Below are 24,233 nucleotides of genomic sequence, written 5' to 3'. Positions count from 1 at the left end.
GTGTCAATATGCTTAACCTGCACACCAACTAGGAGGTTATTTAGTCATGAATTATTTATTCCCTTGAAAATTCAGATTAAGGATGTATGACAGGGATACTCAACTTGCTTTGCTTAGGGTCCACTTTTGCAAAATGACAGGGGGGCAGGGACCAGTCACAGCAGCCTTATACATGTTTCTAGAATTTTAGGACGTTTGTAGGATTTTAGGTCGTTTCTCAGATGTCTGGATTATTCTATGATTTTCTGACATTTCTTGCATTTTAGGACATTTCTATAATTGTAGGACATTTCTAGGATTTTAGGACATTAGGGGCTTAGCTAGGACCTCTGTCAGGGGGTGCAAGGGATCCTTCACTGGTACTTTTTTTGATAAACGAGCTATTTTGATTCTGTTTCATGGACTCTCGCACATTATTTATACTAAAAGTACAAAAACAATTCCCAGTGTGAATCACTTTATTTTACTGTGGCCACCCAACACCCGCCTTGGCCCGCTGGCTGTAAGCTGAGTATCACTGATGTGTGATCTGTCACTCTCTGTTCTTTTAAATGCCTGATTAATATCAAAGTTCCAACAAGATGTATGAGGTACCGTTTCTTATTCATCCATCATTTAAGGACAATATAAATCAATGCAGCCAATCTTGTCTTACCTGATTGATATCATAATAGATGACTCCAAACTTCCCAAACTGCTCCACCTTCCCAGATATATCATCAAACTGGTAGAGATCTATGGGCAGCGGTGTCTCATTGATTACAGCCTGCATGCTGGTGACTCTGAAGCTGTTGTCGTAAGTGTAGTCGAAGCGTGCGTTCACCATCCCATCCTCACTGAAGCGGAATATTTGCCGGTCAACAAGCGGGCCGATCTGGCGGTATCGGATGGAACAGATGAAGCCTTCGCTCTGCAGGTTGACGGTCTTAAGCACACCAGCGGTCTCATCATACGTGAAACTGACCCGTGTTGAGTCATAGAGGATCTCTGCCAGCTTGTTCTGATAAGAGAAACAAAACAGAGCAGTATGTGTTTACAATGTTGGACTTATAATGAGTCCCATTCATCCAGAATCAGCTTGACCATGAGCGAACCTCAATGACTGCCATCAACTGACATGAGTGGTTTATTCAAGCTCTCAGAGCCCTTGTTCATTCTCTGCTGCAGCTGCTGCTCATGCATATCACCTGCCTCACCACCATCCGAGCGTCCACTTGACCCTGTTTCATGATGTTTCAAGCTGTATTGATCTCTCCCTGGCATCACTTACAATGAGCGCAAAAAACAGAGTCTTGGTGTAAAAAAAAAGATCTTCTTTCTATTTATTACCTATTTATTTTATTATGGTTGTTTTATATTTGTAATTCATAACAAGATACTATGATGTATTCGTGCCTACTTCTGTAAATGGTTTATGTTAATAATTTTCACTGCAACGAAGGGATAAGATGATACTGCTATGATACTGTTAAAGATAAAAAACATTGTATTTATTAGCTATAAACTACATATGTACTTTAACATAAACAAATATAAAAATGAACATGAATTTACATATACATACATATTAATAATAATTATATATATACAGTACTGTGCAAGGCTACCATTAGGCCACAATTGATTTTTTGTTTTAGAAAAGTTGTAATGAGGATATAATATATACAATTATTGCTTAGTCTTTTTATTAAGATACAAAGAATACAGAGAACATATACAATGTTTTAAAACAGCAAAACAGTCAAAACAAAATGGCTTCTTCTGACTGAAGTCAATATTTAGTGTGAAACATGGAATCATACGACCATACCAAAACGTAGCTCAAACAATCAATACTGAACTTTGGACATGTCTTGAATGCAACCTGGAGTAAATACACCAGAAGATTAGTACTGTAAATCTCATATTGCCTGCCTAAGAGTTCAAGACATGCTGAGTGGAAATGGAGGTCACAGTAAATATTTATAACTTAAGCCTGATGTTTTCTTCTGAAATATTTCCATTTTTAATACTGTATACTGGTTGTATTTTAGTTAAGAGACTACTGAGAAATAAATACATATGTATGGTCATTATAATCTTGCTAAAATAAAGTTCAAAGTGGCCTAAGACCTCCAAAAAAAAAGTAAATCTCATACCTGTCTGCGATATTTGTACAGTATACGGCGTCCAGTGCCTAGATGGGCGACTCTGAGAAGCTGAGGAGAGAGAGGAAAAAGCACCGGAGATGAGCACTTAAAATGATAATGAGATGAGATGAATAAGTTGCTGATCAGTATCAAACAACATTTATTGGAAAAGACATTCATCATAACTTCAAGTCAGCCTTTCAGAATTGACTACGGTGAGACTTGAGATTTAAATGTAGGGCTGCCTTACAAATACAAAACAATATACTGTAGAACTATAATGTCTGCTAATAATAAAAAAAAGCAGAAAAACAAAGACTCCTATCAAACGATGTGAATGTAAGTCTTATTACACACACAGCCACACACCTGTCCATCTTCAGAGTAGTCCACAGTGACAGACGCATTGCTCTCTGGAGGGGTGTAGATGTTCCTGTAGTATCCTATGGATCTGATGGTCTGCATGGTGTGTCGAGCCACACTGGGCATGGTGACAGCTGACAGACGGTCCCCTGAGTCATAGTCAAAGATGTACTGGTGCTGGCTGTGCAGCAGTAAGACCATGGACTGTTGGAAAGAGAGTAGAATAAAGGAAAACATGTAACATGCCAGTAAAAGACCGTAGAAGCAAAAAGAGACACTTAACATCTACACAATGTTGTGGAAAATCTTATAAATATCCATATATGAATAAAAAATGCAGCTTTTGATTAGTTTGGGGTTAAAGAAAAACTTCCATCATATCCAGGAAGCACTTTATTGAGAGGTAAGGACATATATTTAACCACAGACTGGATGTTTGTATTTAACATGTAGCTCCTTACACACAAGTGTTGTTTATATCATGAACCTTATGGTCCATGACACTGTAGAACATCCACATCAATCCACATTATAAAGAAATGAAGGACTCAAGTATAATTGGCAGTATATCTTTCAATCAGCTTTTATTAGATGAATATCTTGATTATTTTTTGCCATCTGCTGAGGCTGTGCCCCACTGGACCTTATGCAAAATCCCTCCTGCATCAGAGTTAAGACAGCTCTCCTTGCATTTTAAGTAGTGCTTTATTTACAGTCCTCTGGGGACATTACCTGCCAGCTAAGAGTAGCTATTTAGTTGAGGCATATGTGGCGTCTGTGTGTGTTCTATAAGATCCAGATCCATCACACCTGTGCCTGCCTTCTTTCATGGTTTACACTGTGGAAAGAATCAATTTAAAAGATTTCACTGTTTGTTTTCATGGCTCTTAATGTGCTTCCCATTTTGTTTATTTATTAGGGCCTTTAACCCTTCAGGTTACTGGCATTTTGTTAGACTGAGCAGAGCACTGCATCATCATTCATGCATTACCCTCATAAGCTCATCCGCTGCTCATAAATATAATTAATCAGGTGGATTAATCTGCTGATTTACTCTTGCCAAGACTGCTGCTGCAGCTCCTTCCACCACTCCTACGTCCCCCTACATTCTGGCAGTAAACCATATAACATACGATGTAATATTCATGTTTGTGTTTCCTTAGCCCATTATCCTTAGCTTATATTTAAGTTCAATGCCAATGCAGGAGGCAGTGTTCATGCAACAAGAAGGAAAGAAAGGATGTAGAATTTGGGGTGGTGCGCAGGTAGCAAATTGGACTTTAATGAAGATTTTAGTTTGCATGACGTTTAAGACCTGCAAATAAGTTTTGTCTTTTTATTGACTATAATCACAATCCTTTCTCTAATTACATCTTTTCAGCCATTACAGATATTACAGATTACAGATATCTGAATGGAATCAGTTCCATGATTCCATGCTTTCGTTCAAATATCTGTAATATCAGAGCAAAAGTTGGCGGGTAATCAATGTAATCTGCGATTTTGCTCCACCGTTTACTTCAATTACGCACTGTGCAATGCCCTCTATTGATTACTCATCCATGATTATAATGGTTGCACTCAAAAAACTGTATAAACTTGGGCTGGTTTGACAAATATGACAATATGCCCTGAGATTAGCTAAATAAGTGGATTGGCGTGCAAGTCTGTCGGACTATGGTGAACGGTCAAAAACATGAAAAAAGTCAGCACACTGTAGCTCCCTTATTTGCAATTTATCGACACATCCACAGGTGACGCTTTAAGCTCATTCTATTCTTCAGACTGAACAGTGAGCTTCAGAGAGGTGTCTGAAGAAGAGCATGAGCTACAAACATCACTTGCAGATGTGTTAAATTACACATAATAAAGCTGCAATGTTCAGACTTTTTTCATGTTGTTGACTGCTATTCTTCTTGTCCAGAACCTGCCTGAAATGTTTTTTGGGATGCGCAAATCTACTATACTTTTCACACTATGGTGATATAGTGGAGCTGGAGGACGCGCCTGCAGTTCCTCAGTCAGCTACAACAGCAACGGAAATAGAGCTGTGTATAGACCGAGGACGGCGTGTGGACGCTTCTCTACCGCTGTAGGAGATGTGAATGGAAACACATCTAACATGCTAATGCACATCCAACAGCAATACTCAGACATGTGATCACTAGAACAAGGAAAAAAAAAGCAACTTGTATTCTAAATTTTCAGTTTCATAACATAACAGATGCCTTTCAGTTTTAGAGCCTGTTGTGACCGGTTGCTTTTTGGTAAAGTGTTGATTTAGTGCTGTATAATACAGAAGTGTCTGAAATGTTCTTACTTTTAAATTGAAAATATACCAGCGCTGCCAGTATGCTACAGTATCTCAGTCCCCTGGAAGAGGGTTCTGTCTGTCTTTGTTACACTCTGGCAATACAATTGGTTTACTGAAGGGGGTAGCAGCTCAAATTCTCTGAGAACCCCTTTCAAAAAGAAAAAGAAGAGCCTTTTACACCATGTCATTGTATGATCAATTTCTATCAATGTTCAGTTCCTTAAAGCGAGTGTGTCTGACTGAACGAGCTGCTGGCTGTTATGAGGTCATCAACAATTGTGAAAAGCTGCTCTTGTGTCTTTTTTTAAAAAAGTGCTTCATCAATATAAGTGACACATTTCAGAAATATTTGACATGGTAGTTTAGCTTTCTACATAATAGATTGTTATTCACAAATAAAACTTTGTATTTGACTGAAAAGCACTCATTCGTCTGCCAGAGTCTGATCCTGGTGATTGCGCCTTTTTGCAGTTTGTGGAACTGGACCACATGTGTTATTGAACAGTCACACACAAAAGCACAAAAAGAGCAAGGACAGTTATAAAACGATGTTGGAAAAAAAAGAGAGAATCTTTTTTTATTTTTCCAAGTGAATAGTTCATGGTCTGTACATTTTCAACCAACCTTCAGGAAGAAAAAGCCCAACATTTCCTATAAAAAAGCCGACATGGCAGCTCAGGTCAAGGAAATAGCTTTCAAATTAAAACACAGCAACACGTTTGCTGGACAAACATCTATAACTTCTACAACTGGGATGCCCTGCTACTTCATTTGTCCCACAGGCATTTTCCACAGTGCATTGGCACTCAGGCCTGGGGCTAAGCACGCACTGTTCTTCGACAGGATGAATAAAACTGTTCCATCTGTGTAGCATAAAGTGACACCAATCGCCTCTGGTTGTTCAAAAGAAAAGACAAAACCATCATTTTCATAAATCCTCTGGGAGCCTCCTGCACTGTGATTAGTAGTGGACAATAATCTGAAAAGTAAGGTGAATGCAGATCTAAACTATTAAAAAGGACAGCGGCAACTCGTCTTTGTCTGGAAGATAAAAACACAAGCTCTCTTGGGTGAGTGCTCCTTGCCTCAGGCATCAGTAAAGATCACCTTGACCTCCAGCTGCACAGGTCAGAGGAGTGAGACTCTGTTAAGCTGCTAAAGTGGCTCATGAGGAAATGATAGTGCGCTTTTTTGCAGTCTTGCTCTGAATTAAACGGGCTTGATGTATTATTGTACATTAGTGTTTTATGTCTCTAATACACTGTGACATTGGGGTTTGTGTTGCCAAAGAGCAGCTTGAGGTTGAGTTAAATTCTTGTTGAGTTGACTCATTTGGATTTTTATGTATCTGAAACTGTTAAATGGTTTCTATCACCTGTTGAGTATGTCTTCTTTGCTGGTTTTAAATAGGGATGATCGCAATTAGTTGACTCATGAATTAAACCCAGTAGTGGACAAATTATTCAGATGCTTTACTTGAGTGAAAGTACTACTACCATACCGTAAAAATATCAGTCCTAATATTAAATACTAAAGCTGTGAAATGTTCTTGCATTAAAAATGACTTAAACGATTATCAAAACACCCTCCAGAAAACTACAAGTATAACAGCTTCTTCTAGACATGTTCTTGCAGGCAAATATTCTGTAACCAACAGGGCGTTGTTATGTTTTACCTGCTTGTAAGACTTACCGCTATTCAAATATTTTATTACCTCTGTGATTTATATTCTCTTTGAATTTTTTACATAAAAATTATTTTATTGTTTTGATCTATTTTCTATTTACAGATTCCTTTACTCCACCAAACGCCTGGAGTAATAGTACAATATTTACTTCTGAATTGCAATTGCATAAAGTGTTAAGTGGCATGGCATTAAAATAGTCAAACAAAGTATAAGTACCTCAAATGTGTACTTAAGTGCAGTACTCGAGTAAACTTACTTATTCATATTTCACCACTGATTTAACATTGCAACCCTCGGCTCCAGACATACTAGTCAGTTAAACCTATTATTAAAATGATTATCATTTCATATAATTATATTTAAGCAGGGAAAATGCCTATAGATTTATTTTCCTGAAGAACATTGTTTTCAATAAATGTTATTTATTAACTTTTAGCCATTTTTTAAAATTGTTTTTTAAATTTTAGACTACTTAATATTCTAAGTTTGAACTTCTCTTTAAATGTCCGCGAAATAAGTTGTAAGGAACATCCCTAATTTTTACCTCTGTGTTTATTTGACTGTGAGGCTTATTATTTTTTGGGACAACAAAGATCTGTAATTGATTACAGTACTTACAGAGAAATACATGAGCATACCAACCACTCAACTGTGCTCATAATGTTCATCATAAATTACAGTATGTTGCATCCATATAGATGCAGTTATGATGTTGCATGTGTATTACTGTGCATGATGAATTCTGCTTTTCGACACTGTTTCCCAAAGAAAGTATTTTCAGCAAGGAGAGAAAGTGACAGATGGAGGAAGGAAGTGAATGAAAAACAAGTGCAAGAGAAGGCGAGAGTGTGAGCACGGAGTGACACATGGAGTAATAGAATATGGCTCATTTATTCACCGAGCCGGGATGATCTCTTTTCTATTTTGTCTCCTCCTCACATCCCTTGTTTTGTCCCCTGTTTGGTGCCCTCACTCACTCACCATTTTTATCTTTAGTCTGCTTCTTTCTCTTTCACTTGTCTTTATTTCAATCCCTTTGTCAGTCTCTCCTGTTTTATTCATTATTGACTAGGTTCTTGCTTCCATCTCCCCCTAAAAAACTGTCACACACTAAAAAAGAAAAAATACCATTTTTTTTTTCCTTATAGTTTCCTCAGTATGTTTCCCTTTTTGGCTTCATAACTTTTAACTCCATAATATATACTTTTCAGTAAAACACTACCACTTCAAAAACTTTACAACTCTTGTTAAGTTGGACTAATATACACTAGATCAGGGCCCACCAACTTTGCATCACCTCTACCCAAACTTATCACTTTTGGCCTATAACAATGATAAATGAAAATTCAAATGTTAGGAAAATAACTGTACGCATACCATTTTCATGTTTTTGGTTGAATCCACAAGGAGCTACTGGAGAGGGGAGCCTGTGGCTCCAGAGCTGCACGTTGCCTACTCCTGACCTAAATTATGAAATGTCTACTATAAGTTTAAAGTAAAAGCTAACCCCAGATTCACTCTCATTTGGTGCTTTGCCTTGCTATATTTGCGTTTCTTTTCTGAGTTGTCTCTTGGATGCCTGATGCTTACAGTCTGGCACCTGGCTGCTACTTTTTTAATAAAGCCCCAACCTCAACTGAGCGCTGTGGGGTACACGCCCAGTAAAAGTCCCAAATGCAGAAAATAATCAAGTACAGGCAGAAGGTAGAGTCTCTACAGACAAATACACAACCACACACTTCAAGTGGGTCATAAACGATGACTGAGAAAGATTACTTCTGTATGAGTTGATACAATATCTTCTGGGAGAATCCTGCATAGTATAACTTTAACGAAATTATATATTAATGATATGTGATGTATTGAATCTCCTGCAAAATGCATTAGGAGTACTGTTACTATGCACTATGTATAAACCTGCTTATTTGCTCTCTCTTACTTTCTTTTAGCCTTTTGACCCTGTTAATTCATTTATTTCTCTCTCATTGTTTCTTCCTCTCTCCTTACATCTCATACTATATCACTCCTGTTCCCTTACTACCACTCTTGTCTCTCTTCATCCACGATTTCTCTCCCTGTATGTCAGCCTCTCACTCTCTCTGTGTAACACGCTTTAACTAAGCTCCCACCATCCCCTGGGTCTTGTTTCCACAGTAGTACCGCTGTCTTTGCAGTCTCCCTTAAAGATCCCTCTCTGTCTCTCTCCCTCCATCTCTCTCTATCAGTCATTTCTTTCAGCAGGCACAAACAAGGTCTGTTGCTGTTTAGTGTCGGGCTCTGCCTGTCTGCTCCTCTGTCTTCCCCGAGCAAACAAACACAAAAAGGGTCTGATTTATCCCTCCTGTCGTCTCCTCCTCGTCCTTCTCGCACTATTAATTTTTTTACGCCCCAGCTCTTGTACTACAGGGAATCCCCTCTCTTGTCCTCTTTAAGAGACAGTGTGGGTTGTTTCTTTGTATTTAAAGTCACTCTTTTAAATTATCTTTTTTCCTTTAGTTACCTCATCTTTACTCAAGTCCTCTTTTCTTCAACAAAAGTCGCTGGCTTTTTGAGTACAGTCCTTTTTATTGCTCTATCCTCCTTCACTCATCTTTTCTCCATAAGAAAGTAAGTCAGTCATCCATTTTACAGCCATCTATATTCAACAGTGAAATACCCCTGGGATTGCTGGGAAAACTCTGTTACAGATCCCAAACTGCCAGGTGTAACGGAACAGATGCTACTTTGCCTTTCCACATTTTCATTACCATTCAATGTCACTGTAAGCCTGCCGATTCCAAAGCACACTGAGAGCTGATTGACTCGTTTTTAATCTGCGTCCACAACCTGCAAGTCTCATTCGCCTTGAAATGTAGTAAAAAGAGTCGATACCAAATTAGCTTTAAAATCTAACACATATAAACTGTGACCTGTCCTGGAACTCAGTCAGACATTTTCAACCATCACAGAGCTCTTGGAAGGGAAGAGAAACATATGTTTTCTTTCCTTCTTAACCATTACATGCCATTTCCTCTCCTCTCCTCTTCTCTCCTCTCCTCTCCTCTCTTTTCCACTCTCTCGGGAGGTGAGCTGTCTGTTTGTGAGTACAGTCTTTGTGGCTGCTTGTTTTCCTCACTAGCTTTGTGACAGTACATTTTACACAGGGGAAAAACCTCAATTAGTGTTGCCTGCTTTGTTTGACCAGAATTTATGGCAAACAGAGTAACCTTGCTTTGTGTGTGGAAGAAACAGAGAACAAACTCTCTCTCGCTCTCTCCCTCTCTCTGTATGTGTGGTGTGCGCATGCTTTGGCATGTCATTTATCTTTTTTTATTTTTCATCACGTCTCTGCAGAGTTGAGCAGCATCTCCATCACAGCACCTCCTTGAGGGAGAGCGTGTGTGGTTTTGTGTGTGTGAGCAGCATGTGTGTGTGTTATATAAATGTCCTTGAGTATGCTGTTATAACACACAGGTTATATTTATGCAGCATTACTTAAATATTTTTTTAAGACCTTTTTGTCTTGACCCTCATGAAATACACTGGATTTTTATCAGTTCTTAATTAAAGCCTTCAAAGTAGACTGTCAAACTAATGTCTTCAGTTGTTATATTGTTGTAAGTGATGCTTGTACATCATAGAGTACATAAGTAATAGACGTAGCTACCAAAGAGTCATCGACTGGTTTGTGTATTGCTGTTTTGAAGCCTTAAGTTTGGCATTGCGGCCTTCACCACCTTTTTTTTTTTTTGGTTTGAGCCAGTAGGACAACATGTTGTGCGCAGTGGAGGAGTGAGGGGTGTATGTGTAAACTGGTGAGTTAAGTTGTCATGAATGTTGAAATTAGCTATGGAATACCAAAACTAAAACCATTTTTTGTACCAGGGTGTAAACGTGTAAATGTTTATTTCCACTGTAAAGTTGAGCAATTTAACATGGAGTTTCTACCGGGATTTACTTTGTTTTGGAAACACCGGCCATTCAAGGAACTGCAGTTTTTAACACTTAAGTGTTAGCTTCATTTTTCAGGCCTGGAGGTTGCTGCTTGGTGTACATGTGATGGATTATACTGAAGTTTGTGAGGTGTGTACATTTATGTGAATGGCTTCCATTGTGTCATCATGTACCTTATCCAAATAAGTGTAGCTCCACGTCTTTCCATCAGCGAAGACTCTGGAAATGATTCTTCCCTGACTGTCGTACTCCCACCTCTCTGTGGTTGGACCCCTCTGGAGGCCAGTCACCTGCCCCGTACTACACACATGCACGCACACACACACACACACACACACACACACACGTACGCACGCACACAAACAAGAATTTGAAGAAGGTTAATATGTGGTCTAAGAAAGAAACAAAGAAGTTCCTTTTAAAATGTTAGGTAGCCTCAGAGGCTGTATTAAAGTCACATATTTCACATTATCATTCACACCTTTCAGTATAATGCAATCCTGTACAGCACCACCAACCACTACAACCTTAATAATATGCACAAAGTAGAATCATCACCATGGTGACAAACAGTGTCAAAAAACTGAAAATGAAAACACTTTGCTAAAGTAGAATTCATGGCAGGGCTGTTGTAGTGAGTTGCCTGGGATTGTACAGGTGTACCTAATAAAGTGGCCAGTTAGTGTATGTGGAAATGGGTAAATGTGACTATGCTTACATCACTGATCACATAATTATACAGTGCTCTAAAGGTTCTGCAGCTGTTGAGAGGGACATTAACCTGTTCTCAAAGAATTTCATGTTAACCAAAATACCTCGACAGACCTTGAGAAGAATCGACTGAAAGTGGGAGATTTTTGTATTTATTTATTTATTTTTTTTATTGGACAGAAATGTGACGCTAGAGAAAACCTTTGTTCGCTCAACCAACTTGTCCTACAAGTCAGGGTGCTCTCAACAGGTGTCTCCACGTGCACTTTAATGTGTACAAACAAGTGCTGTTAGATTTACAAAGTCATGCATCTATCAGAAACTCAGAGACTGTCCGTTTTTCACCGGGACCTTTGTTGGACTTTCCTTCAGAGCCCAAAGATATATTATAACCTTTTGCGGCTGAGTGTATTAGGTGGGGGACACCCTCAAACAATAAATAGCCCAATATATAAGTTTTTACCTGGAGTATGTCAAGTTAACTGACAGTAGCTTGCTGCTGGGAACCCAGAGTGTTGGATGACCTTGGGTGTCATAGATGATCTTCAGCAGGAACTTCCTGTGGTCATCGTAAATTTTCTCCGTTCGCAGTGTACGATCATAATCCACAGACAACAAGTTCCTACCATTCACCTGGAGGGGTGGAGACAAACAAATATTCAATAAATAGAGAAACTCTTGTGATCATATGACACTTTGATTAGCTGATACATGAAATGCTTCACATCTGAAACTGATTATATTACACGCAGCTTTCTGAATCCCTGCTGTGCTCTCCTTCAAAGTCAGAACATGACAAGAAGCCTAAAGCCTGTTAAAGCCTCCTATATGCTGCAATGTTGGTGTCACCCTACACTATGAAAGCGTTACATAGATCAAACACTACGGAACATGGAGCCATCGCAGTAGAAGGATTAAATAGTTAAGTTTGCCCTGAAGATGGCACTAGTGTTTATATTCCTGAGAGCATACATATATTGTGTAACCATGGCAATCTGCCTTTATGTTATGACATGTTTTAAATGATGCCAGAGGAAAGTTCACTGAATGGAAAGAGTTGATCCTTCGGGTATGAACATGCTCAGTTCATTAAAATTGGCCATTTGATTTTGTTTTTTGTGGACATACAGAAATGTGTGCTGGAGCAAATATCAAAAGAACCCCCCATAATTTTGTTTTCTTGCCAAACTTGCTCAGATTTAAACTCGTAACAAAAAAAGTTTTGTTTTTTTTTAAATTTCAATGATTTTTATGACTTTTCCAGGCCTGGAAAATGTGGGATAAATGGAGATTAGGATGGGCCAAAAACACCAGGAAATTGGAACAAACATAACCTGATATAAATCTGAGGGAATTTTCAGAAATTATAGACCGGCAGGTCAGTTTGGGGCCAAATCAGGTCCTGGCAGAGAGTCACAGCTCTGAGAAAAGCTCACCAACTGACAGAGTGACAGGGAACAGACGTAATTATTATATTGGCTCAAATGTTACTCAGTCTGCTTTCCTTTTCTGTTAATGTTTTGGTCTAAAATAGAAATACAACAATAAACATGCTACAGGATGAAGGCTTAACAAACAGACAAACTAAATAAACCATACTAACAAAGCCAAGGTGCTTAATTCTTGTTAATACATAGCTGTTCAATTCAACATATGCGCCTCTGCCAGTGAATTAAAATAAACTTCTGATCCAAGACCCATAAAATACTGTAGCATCACAGAGCCAGCCAGCCACTCTTTATCGCTTTCTAAATGACGTGCTGTTTGTTCAAACTCCGATTTACGAAGACAGATAACCCAAGTTCTGAGCTAAACTCACCTTATGGATCCTTGAAGCAAGGGGAAATACTAAGAATCAGCCAAACCGTAGTTTTACAGACCTGTTTCATTAAAGAGAGAGTCTTGCTGGAAAATGTTCAAGAGTCATTTTTCTCATCTTTTTATTCAGCCACTCATTCATTCGTAAATTAGCACCAGTTGAATGCAGCGAGGTGAATAAAGGGGGCAGAGGAGGAGGATATTGGGACGATGGCTAGCAGCCAGCTGGATGAGAAACAAGACGGGACAGCAGCCAAAAGCCACGCAGAGTGTGAGCCACACCATATCAGGGGAAACAAATCATTCTGCAGATTGGCATGGCCTGTCATGTTCATAATGGATCAGAGCAAACCGTGACTTTTATTTCAGGACTCTCTGATAGTTCAGCCTTTTCTCTGCATAGAATTACTCAAACTAGACAGAAGTATTTACCTTACAACCCAGTATAGAGACACAGTACTGGAAGAAATTGAGACTGAAACAATGTATCCTTACTTAACAGTTCGTACGATATCCTAGTTTCCACGCATAGTCTGTATCATAGCAACCAGACGCAAAAAAAGTATATCAGCTAAAACCCTTTATACCCTTTTACCCTTTTGTACCCTTTATTGTGCCTCATTGCGTGTTTGTGCTCCGTTTGTGCCATTTAAAAATGAACAAGTGTTTAATTAGTTTTAGTTTTAGTTTTAATAGCCAACAATAAGGCTTATTTGGGCATCTGAGCAGAAAGCCTCATGGGCACCTCCCATTAGAGGTTTTCTGGGCACTTCCAACTGGTAGGAGGCTCCGGGGTAGACCCAGAACATGCTGGAGGGATTGTATATCTCATTTGGCAAGGGGACACCTCGGGATCCCCCAGTAGGAGATGGAAAGCATTGCTGGGGAGAGGGACGTCTGGAGTAACTGCTGCCCCCAAAATCCAGCCCCGGATAAGCAGATGAAAATGGATGCATGAATGGAATAAAGCTTATCTATAAGGCACTAAAATCAGGATAAATTAAGTACTTCACATTGTTAAGCAACCATTAATCTCCACAAGGGGGAAAATGAGCCAAGCCCCTGAACTATCTACTGATCTTAAATAATAGTTTGATTGAATCCACTGCATGTCTATCATCAAAACAGTATTGACAAATGTATCATAAATTCATGATAAACAAATACATGTAGGGATTAAATCCCATCACCACATGTTCCTCATTCAGTCATCTCATAAAACGTGCTAGCGTTGACATTCTGTGTGTGACAGTCAGTGTTTCATTATTTCATCCAACAAGCTGCTTAAACATGCAGTTTCCCATTACCTCGCATCTTGCGCTCAACATACATTCCTCTGGGGGATTAGCACACCATAAAAAAACAGCATAAATATTAGCATTTAGCAGAAAGGCTGGACTAAAGTTCACTGCTGTTCATCCAGCCCCACAATCACCCCATCATCATTAACGACTTAAACTGGCATGTTGTTGCTGCTGCAGGACAGCTGGACTGTCACTGTTAGTGAAAACAAATTGTAATACACACTGATCACAAATGTGTAGCTGACATATACAGTATATACATGCTGTATTTGTGTCACCTTTGCACAGCCATTTACAAAAACACATCTACCTGCAACTCGTTATTGCAGGCTCACCATACAAAAGTCCCCATTACCACTAGTGGACCACACATGCTGTTACATTCATTAGGGTTTATTGGACCATGCTGAGAGTGGCACCAGTGTGTGGATCAAACTCTCTAGAGGCCACATGACTGCAGAGTTTCCTCCTATTAAGCTGTGCTAGTTAGAGAGCACTTCATGTAATATTCAAGCACTGCAGACAAATCACTGTCCCCTCCTCTCTAATAGCTTGTAAGAACAACAAACGCAGCGCCATAATAGACAGAAACTGAAACCTCTATGTAAACCACATCATGCTGCTCACAGAGGGGGACAAAATGATGGGAGTCACAGGACTCGGTGATTAGTGAGCGTTGCTGGGGCCACTCTGCGTGCGGTGTGTGTTCTCCCACTTTTTGTTCTAGTTTCTACTTCCAACTAGGGCTGGACAACACGATGATATTATATCGATATTATGACATGAGATATCATTTTAGATTTTGGATATCGTAAAAACGTAAGTGATGTCTTTTCCGAGTTTTAAAAAATGTATTACAGTAAAACTATAACATTCCATTTAATATTTTTACCCACTTAGTCATTATATCAACATTAGAGATGATAATTTATTAAAAATCTCATTGTGTTAATATTTTATAAAAGCACCAACAGTCAACCCTATAATATCATTGCAACATTGATAACAAAGTATTTGGTCAAAAATATCAAGATATTTAATTTCCTCCGTATCACCCAGCTCTACTTCCAAAAGTGCAGGTGACGAAATTGTCTGTCAATGTGAATGTACTCGTCTATACAATATGTATACTGTACAATACTGCCTTTGGTGAAAGTGCCTCTGAAGTTGTTGTTTTTTACTCTCATCTTGGTGTCAGCTACAGAGTCAACTAGATTCTATTTTAAGCATGGGAGATTTGAAAACAGGATAAGAGGCTTTCTGGCCACTGAAAGCACAGGCGTGGTTACTGAAAACTGCTCATTTTAGTTATCTGTTGTAAACTGGCTAATTGTTATAAGTGTCATGTTTGTTTGTTCTAAAAATCTTGTTTCAACTTTTTAACCCGTTGTGTTTCCAGTCTGTTTGTTCTTTAATGTGAAATTCTTAATGCTGCTTGAAAAAGTGATTTTGAATCTCAATAGGCTATTCCTATTCAAAGGTTACATAAATACAGAAAGTGACATTCATGTAATAATCATATACTTATCCAATCAATACGTGACTGGTCCCTATCCACTGCAGCACAGGGACCGAACCAAATCCCATTTCAAATAAAAGGACATGCATGTCAGTCTATTTTCTCTTTCAGCTCAGTGATGATGCCAGTGATTGTATAGTAGTGTTTCTTTTGTTCTGTGTTTATGAAAAGGACTTACCCTGAGCTTTCTCCCGAAGACGATGACTTTTCCACGTGTCTGTTCCTTCCTGAACCTCCACTCCACCAGGTTTTGACCATTCTCTCCTGGAAGTGTCATGTTGCGTCGGGCTACAGTTGGGTTAGCAGCACCTAGAAATAGACAGGAAAAAGACATGAACACTGTAAATGAACTGTTTTTAACTTCATGGAAATATCCCTGGTACCTTGTGCACGACCTGTGGCGCTGCACAACTTTCTACAGTGCTTGGCAGATCATCCTAATAGTGTTAGTATTATGAAATCACTGAGTTCTTCTTTTTTTTTTTTTGCAAAATAAACATAATGCTTAAACAGTCAATTACAGTACAGATTTTGATACAGTGGCCATCAGCCTCTTTCAAAGGTTTAATCTTTTAATCTCAAAATGGATTTTGTATGTGGTTTAAAGCTGGAGTGGAGAACTTTTGTCTCCCCCCTCTGGCAGTGAAAATAATTACACGAACATTTTTGTTGCATGCTTTCGGTGTATGCTTGCAGGCAAGCTCGCAGCATCTTCTGCTTACTACAAAACTTTCCCTGGGGGCGATAAGCTTAATCAGCATTGTGTGAACTCTTTGCAAAGGGCTTAAATGTAAAAAAACATTCATTTATATGTAAAAGTCCAACATGTTACACATTGTATATAGTGTATATATTCTTATTGCTATTCTTGATTATGTATATCTTGTTGTTCATTGTGGTAGCTTTGCACACATATTTACATTTTTATATTTTTAACTTACATACTAGTTGTCTATAACTGTATTTTTTACATTTACATTTTTACATACCTATATTCTCAGCATATTAACATACTTTTAAATTTTTACATACTTTATTACACACTGTGCTAATTGTTTACTCTTACTGTATTTCTATTTTCTATTTTTATTTACTTGTGCTGGTACTTATTGCTACTTACTATAATTATCTATGTTGGCATCAGAGCGACGAACGAACCATTTTCCCCCCAGGGATCAATTAAGTACTTCTGATTCTGATTCTTTAGTCCTTCTGTTGCTTGGCCACAATAAAGGGTGGATATTATATTTAAAAAGAACAACATGAATATGTAATACTGTATCATCATATGTGCAGACTGTTAAACAAAATTGGTTTAAAAAAAAAAAAAAGTCCCACACTCCAACTTTAAATCTTCCAACACTGACCATTAAAAGCAGATCGCATGTCATATCAGCATATTGTAATTGCTACTAATCATTTTCCAAAGCATGCTGTAGTGCTTTAACTTTAGGTTGCAATCTCAAAATCAGCCTGCAAAGACTTGACACTTTAGTAAGTCATGAATCACGGCAAATATGACTTCCATATTTATTGTTTTGAAAGTTTTATTGCTGCAGTTTGGTAGGTCAGCTGCTAATGTAGGCTTGTAAATCTGAAAAGTCTGCACTACATCACCGTGCAATAAAAAGAAAACAAAGACAAAGAAAAGCAGGCATATTTATTATGACTAATCACCTACAGTGAATTCAGCACATTTCAAGTCTCTGTGAGGAGATTTTTACACTGTACTGTGATGGATGCAAACAAGGGGATATCAAGAAAGAAAATAGTCAGCAACAAAGCTAACTATAGAAGATTTGCAGTAAATGCACTGGAATGTGAAAAAACTGATATAGCTATACAAATGATCAGATCCAAATCATTAAAATGTGACATTTTGTGTTAATATTATGATATTTTCTGCTACTTGCAATGAAAATCAACTGCTTATGTGTCAAATCAAACTGTGAGCCAGCAACACTGTATCATTACAGCTGGACAAGCAGTGGCTTGTACCGAGTGTCAGAGTAGAACAACTGAAAACATGACACTGACACTCCACCATGATCCTTTTCACAAACAGGCCCATCACATGGTGTTTACCTGCAGAGAGCTGTGTTGGCAAAAGGCCTCTGACTAAGCATGCAACACAAAAACTCTAAGCTGAAAACCATTTACATGAAGATCTGATGCACGGCATACTGAGCAGATTATAACTCATTAACGCTCACCATGTGGATGATATACACCCAATGCTTTGCAAATTCTGCATCATGTAAAGCATGACACATGATTACAACCGATCTCTGACAGAATCATTTCGACATGAAACCTCTGATTAGACCACATTATAAATGCAAGGTAATACACTCAAAGCTGCATACCTGCCAGTATATGGGGCTCCGTCTGGTAGTGTGTGTCCATCCCGTTGGCATAGATAACCCTCAGTGAATGGTCATTACCCACCTGGTAGCTGTTACGAAGCTGATCTATATGACAGAGAGACAGAGAGACAATTACACCAAATGACAATAACAATATTTCACACTGATTCTATGTTTGTTTTTGTTATGTGATAGTTTTCAATGCATTGATTCAAAAACTGAGCAAATGCTTGGCTGACTTTAGGGGGAAGGAGTGTGAAAGAAGGACAAAGAAAGGATAGCAAGAAAGTGCAAATGAGGGAGATAAAGAGATGAATGTAAAGAGAGAAAACAGTGCAATTAATTTCAGTGGGCAGGGTCTGAACCTGCTAATGGAGCACAGAGCAGGTATTAACATCCCCCAGCCTCTTTTAATTAAGTTCCCCTTGACCTCTCGCAGGACTAATGGCTCTGTGTGTGTGTGTGCGCGCGTGTGTGTGTGTGTGTGTGTGTGCGCGCGCGCATGTGTGTGTGTGTGAGAGAGAGAGATAGACTCTTAAGCTTTAAAAATTTAAACTTCTTTCTCCTTTCTTCTGATATACTGTCAGGTAAGTGATTGAAAGATAGGTTGATCTTTCTACACACTAAAGTTTTTCTAAACAAAACTTTCGATGTCAACTTTATTGCAATATATATATTTTTAAGGGCAAATTAAAAAGGAAAAAAATACACTTAAACAGTTGATGCCACAGTTATTCAACAATTTCAGACACTGATATGTCATTTAAATTAAATATAATGATTTTTTAAAACACATTTTTATCTGATTTGAGAGTAACTACATAGGTTTTTCTTCTCTCTTCCCATAGTTTCATCAGGATCATTTTTTAAAAAGCTCTGTCAATATGAAATAAAAATGAGAGGAAAAAATGTATCATTAATTGGCCAAAAATTCTGTTACTGTGAATTATTGAGGTCTTATGAAATAAATGATTATCGGTTTCATGATGAATCACTGTAAATTATCCTTTGGTTAGTATTAATGTTTTAAAACTGAATTATGGTTAAAACTGTTTGATACCTGCACTTTTCAGTATCACCCAAAGTTAGCAACCGTCTTGCAGATGCATAGACACGTTTTTCCATCTTTAATGTCAATGCACATACAGTATGGTTTCCATAAGTTTACATTAGGTGTTGGCTATAATTTCATTGGTGGTTTTCAATATAAAATCTTTGTATCTGTATTTTTCAGTCACATTTTAACATTATTGCAATAATACAGATTAACATGATAATTTGGTCATTATAATCTTGATGTGAAATTTTCCTGCCGTTTCATATCTATCTGGACTGAAGTAACTCAATACAAAGATAACTTAACCTTTCAAATCCATCCAACCAGTAATTCCTGCAAACTGTGTTATTTTTCCAATGGTGATTGTATGTTGTGGAGAAATATTATGGGGTGGATCTGATCCTTCACTCCCACCCACCCACATCAATTTTCCAGCACAAATGAGAGGCTTTGTAGAATATGTTTTGAATAGGGAGAGTGGGCATACACAGCATAGAGCCAGCTCATGATAATGCATTGGCACAAACATTTGCTGTATTTTTCCTCGTGAAGCATCATTGCCAAGCCCTGCATTACCAACATGTTCTCCCACTTTCACAAAGCAATCAGCAACAACAACATCAAAATGACAAAACACAGCGGCTATATTAGCTTGTTTACCATTTCTGAGCTGCACCTACACCTAATGTGATTTCACATTACCGAGACCACTTGCACACTGGCACGTTGCGCAGTTTAGATGATAGCAGGGAGGCGAAGCGATAAATAATGTACACCAATTGATGGAGAGGAATGCTACACTTGTCAATGGCTTTGAATAACTTATTACATTCTGATCAATACTGTTTTGCTGTGAGGGAGAATCTACTCTGTTTTCCTCACACTCTGGGCACATGTAGCTGGCTCTGAAACAAATCACTGCCAGCCACTCGAGGCCTCGCTTCAACTGGCTCATTAGTTCAGATTTAACAAGGGCATCAGTGCTAAATTATTGTTTTCGTGCGCCGTTTAGGCGGAATGTCTGACATGAAGCATGATAAGGTGGGGGAAACAAGCTTTTTCTTTTCCTTTTTGCACTTCCCCTCAAATCTAGGATTCTCGCTGCATTGACAGATCAATCTACAACTGCCTTTCTCATCTCTGGTCTTAAAAGGTTTAAAATGGAGATCAAAAACATACTTTACAATTTTCATTCTCAACTGTAACATGAGGTGCTGATGTTTGTATCTACAGGGATAATACGAACAATACAAATGTCAAAACAACAACATTCATGGTAGAGATCTTGTACCGGATAGTGCCACATTATGCTGTGTCCACAAGCAGCAATTAAATGCTGCACACCTCTTTAACAAAAGATTTACATCTGTAAACTATTGACACATTTTTCTTCCTTTCAGCTAGTCAGTAGTTAATGGTTATGGATTTGAACAAAGGCATACACAGCGGATGGAATTCACTTAGACCGTGGCGCACTCTATCAATACTGTTAAGTGTAGGTCAGTGCATACATGTTCTCATGGCACATTCACCTGAGCCAGAGGGTAATATTCTGGAGAGCAATGCGAATAAAACCTTTCACAATTTGGCTGGTGGTCAGAGAAATATAGATTTAATGATTTGGAGTGTTTGCCCTGTGTAAGTGCCAGGACTGATGGTGGTGGCTGAAGATCATGAACTACAAAATGGAGCAATTTCTGGGTTATTGGATGTTTATAATGGTGTACAGGGAAGACTTTTCCACAGGGTGCCTTCTTAATGAGATTGGTCTGACTTTTTCAGCTATTAGGTGCGTTTCCATGGACCCTAATATTCCACTAATAATCAGAATAACAGTCAAATCAAAAAGGTCTGATGTAACCACATCAATTGGATGAGACAATCTCAATCAAAAGGAATTTTCATTCAGGTTGAGAGGGTGTTGTCAAGCTTTCCATTCAATAATCCATTCAATAGTAAAATAATTGCACCTCATAACCATGTAAATGCTTAATCTGATCGCTTCCCTCTTGTTGGAGTGAATATATTCTTTCTGCATTTTTGCCCCATGTGGGGGTAACGTTAGAACTACTTTGCGCAAGTTAAAAAAAGTTATTTTCTGATTAAATACTTTGCGTCATGTAAAATCTCATCTTATAACACTTTATTAAGTCTCCCAGTGAACAGAATCTCTTATCAGAAATAATACTACAGTGTAACATTTACTATTCTCAACACTGCAACAACAGCTACCCTCCATCAGCTTTTACTGCTGTCTCTGCTTTCTTTGTGGACTGTATACGTTGTATAAAACCTTACATCTTCAACGTGATTAAGAATTGAATGAGACTGATTGCTCTTCTAAAACAAATTGGGCTTTTTTGTAGTGATTCATTTCATTCTGAACCAAAGTCACCTGTGAGTGAATTAAAATGAAAAAAAAAAGAAACTGAATAGAAAACACACAGCCCTCATTTCTACAGGGACAGTATCACTTGGTATGATTCACATTACAAAGGCATTCGCAAAATAAATGGTGCTACAATACACACACTCTTGCCAACTTACTTCTCTCTCTCTCTCTCTCTCTCTCTCTCTCTCTCTCTCTCTCACACACACACACACACACACACACACACACACACACACACTTAGGCATTTACCTTGCACCAGAGTGTAGAAAGAGTCTATGGAGGACAGGTTGGTTGTGATGGAAACATCCTCATCCCTCCCTGACGTCTCGATGTCCACGGCAACAGCCCCTGACGACATGTCGCCGTGGAGATTGGTGACCACACCAGTGGGGAAAGTCACATTAGTCAGACGACCCTCGCTGTCATAGCTACAAGGACAAGGAGGATGCAGGGAGGGATAAAGGGACATTAGTAGCTATTATTGTAATGCGCTTTATAGAACCCTGTAAAAAAACATGAATCTATATAATACACACACACACACACACACACACACACACACACACACACACACACACAGACAGACAGACAGACAGACAGACAGACAGACAGACAGAGAGACAGAGCCAGTCTCTTACAGCTGAATGTGCTAGAGCTGGCTCTGAGGAGCAGCACTGTTAGAGAGTTAGAGAAGGTGGAGCCGAGCAGAGCTTCAAGTCTAATCAGTCTAATTAGAGGAACTTGATTTTAAAATGAGTGAATTTATACTCAGTCATGAAACTAGGCTTTCAGTTTTATGTCACTTGACAAAATACTCACTGTTCAATATCCACTGGCCCAACAAAAGGTTATGTCAAGAAATAAACTTGTAGAAATGACAGAGTATGTTACAATTCTGTCAGTTCATCTGGACGGAAGGCAGTCTGTGGTCCAACATTTTTTGCAGGTCCATGAATGCATCGCAGCAGGCATAGTTCTTTTTATCGCAGCCGAATGCCACTGGTTGGGTGGATAATTGATCTGTTGATGCGTTCGCAGCTGATCAGTTTGATGGATGAGAGAAGATATTTGCTGATCTTTATCAGTGAGGGAGAGTTTTAGGCCCAGCAGAATGAACGGATTAGTTTCACTTTTAATGCACCTTATGTTCTGCTGCTCCTCTCTGTTGCTACTGCGCTATAAATAACCCAATGGCGTATATATTTTAATACCGCTATGTATTAATGCTCCATTTAGACTATGGTGGGAAAAATTTGACTATGGCGGCCGATCTGGTGGGGAGTCTAGACTCTGTCATAGCAACTATTACCAATATAATTTTCTGTGACTTGGTTAATAAAGTTATAGATGGCTTTTAAGATTTAAAAATCCAACTGTGTATCCATCTATCCATACAGCAGCACTTCAAACATGTACTCAAGTTTAATCACAGTAATGATTCTCACTCATAGAAAGTAGTCCAGCCTATTTGGATGCTCTTGGTAGCCAGCAAGCCGCTGTTGCCATGGTAACTAAACAAGACCAGTTCCTGACCCTGAGCTGTGAGACTCTTCAGACCTCCGTTAGTTCCGATGGTCAGCCAGATGACCTGCACACACACACACAAACACACACAGTAACAGAAAAACAAGGTTACAACATCAGATTCTGCCATCAGTAGAATAGCGTTTGAGGATATTTCTTGAAACTTTTGCGAGAAGTAACACTGTATTTAAAGTTATGATTGAAAAGAGTTACTTGTCTCCTAGCTGGCTGGATGGAGTTTTTTTTCAGCAGGTACTTCAATAGCATGAAGTTAAAGGGACAGTTCACCCCCAAATCAAAAATACACATTTTTCCTTTTTCCTGTATTACTATTTATCGATCTAGATTATTTTGGTACGTATTGCTACAATGTCAGCCGTGAGCACCACAAGCCGAATGCCATCTATTTTTATTATTAAAGAGAAGGCAGATTCTCTACGGCCGATATCTTCAACACTATGCAACTCACACCAAAGCAGTCAAAATGTTTAAGAAGCACTAAAAGTAAAAGGAAAAAAAAAATTGGGGTGAACTGTCCCTTTAAAGTTTTGCAGCATGACAAAAAAAAGACTTGCTCATCTCACCTGATTGTCAGGGGCAACCACGCGTACGGGCATCCTGTTGGTATCTCTACGGATACGAAGCGTGTTCCCGCTGCTGTCAGTCACTGCAGTCACATCCTCCTCGTTGCTGACAGTGAAGAAATGGAAGGTGGAAAATGTTTAAGTAAAATTAACATTTATTTTGGGAAGAAGAAGAAAACCAAAAAGAGTGCCCAGACAACATTTCATTTTTAAGATGTAACAAATGAGGAGAAGAGACACTCAAGGTTATATCTTACAGAAATAAAACCTTTTGCAGGTGTTGCAGTGATCTTAATTGCAAAATTATTGTTTTATGTTTTCAAAGCAACCAACCTGTAGCTGAAGTTGTATTTATAGTCTCCAGTGACCAGTGACATGGTGAACTGGTGAGTCCCATTCCAATCAAACACATAGAGCTCTTGAGAAGCTGGAGACGCCACTTCATAGGAGCTGGGGCCTGAAGCCAGAGAGCCTGAAGAAAAGCAGACAGAGAGACTTTTTATTTATTTATTATTTACTTTATTGCCCATT

General features: G+C 38.6%; 1 protein-coding gene across 2 annotated transcripts in view; it reads right to left on the bottom strand.

Moving 5' to 3' along the window:
- tenm3 (teneurin transmembrane protein 3) overlaps nt 1–24,233 on the bottom strand; it is a 266,761-nt gene that overhangs the window by 14,050 nt on the left and 228,478 nt on the right. For both annotated transcript variants that reach the window (XM_042484304.1, XM_042484305.1), the window contains 11 exons: nt 24,036–24,174; nt 23,703–23,808; nt 23,040–23,182; nt 21,844–22,022; nt 18,145–18,249; nt 15,957–16,087; nt 11,601–11,770; nt 10,600–10,726; nt 2,499–2,696; nt 2,139–2,198; nt 656–1,000 (listed from right to left, as the gene is read on the bottom strand). In XM_042484304.1, coding sequence (XP_042340238.1) covers nt 656–1,000; nt 2,139–2,198; nt 2,499–2,696; nt 10,600–10,726; nt 11,601–11,770; nt 15,957–16,087; nt 18,145–18,249; nt 21,844–22,022; nt 23,040–23,182; nt 23,703–23,808; nt 24,036–24,174 — 1,703 coding nt within the window. The remainder of the gene's footprint in view (nt 1–655; nt 1,001–2,138; nt 2,199–2,498; nt 2,697–10,599; nt 10,727–11,600; nt 11,771–15,956; nt 16,088–18,144; nt 18,250–21,843; nt 22,023–23,039; nt 23,183–23,702; nt 23,809–24,035; nt 24,175–24,233) is intronic.

The sequence above is a fragment of the Plectropomus leopardus genome, chromosome 4 (genome assembly GCF_008729295.1).
Source record: "Plectropomus leopardus isolate mb chromosome 4, YSFRI_Pleo_2.0, whole genome shotgun sequence".
Taxonomy (NCBI): Eukaryota; Metazoa; Chordata; class Actinopteri; order Perciformes; family Serranidae; genus Plectropomus; species Plectropomus leopardus.
Note: the sequence above shows the minus strand (reverse complement) of the source record. Positions and strands in the feature narration are given on the sequence as shown.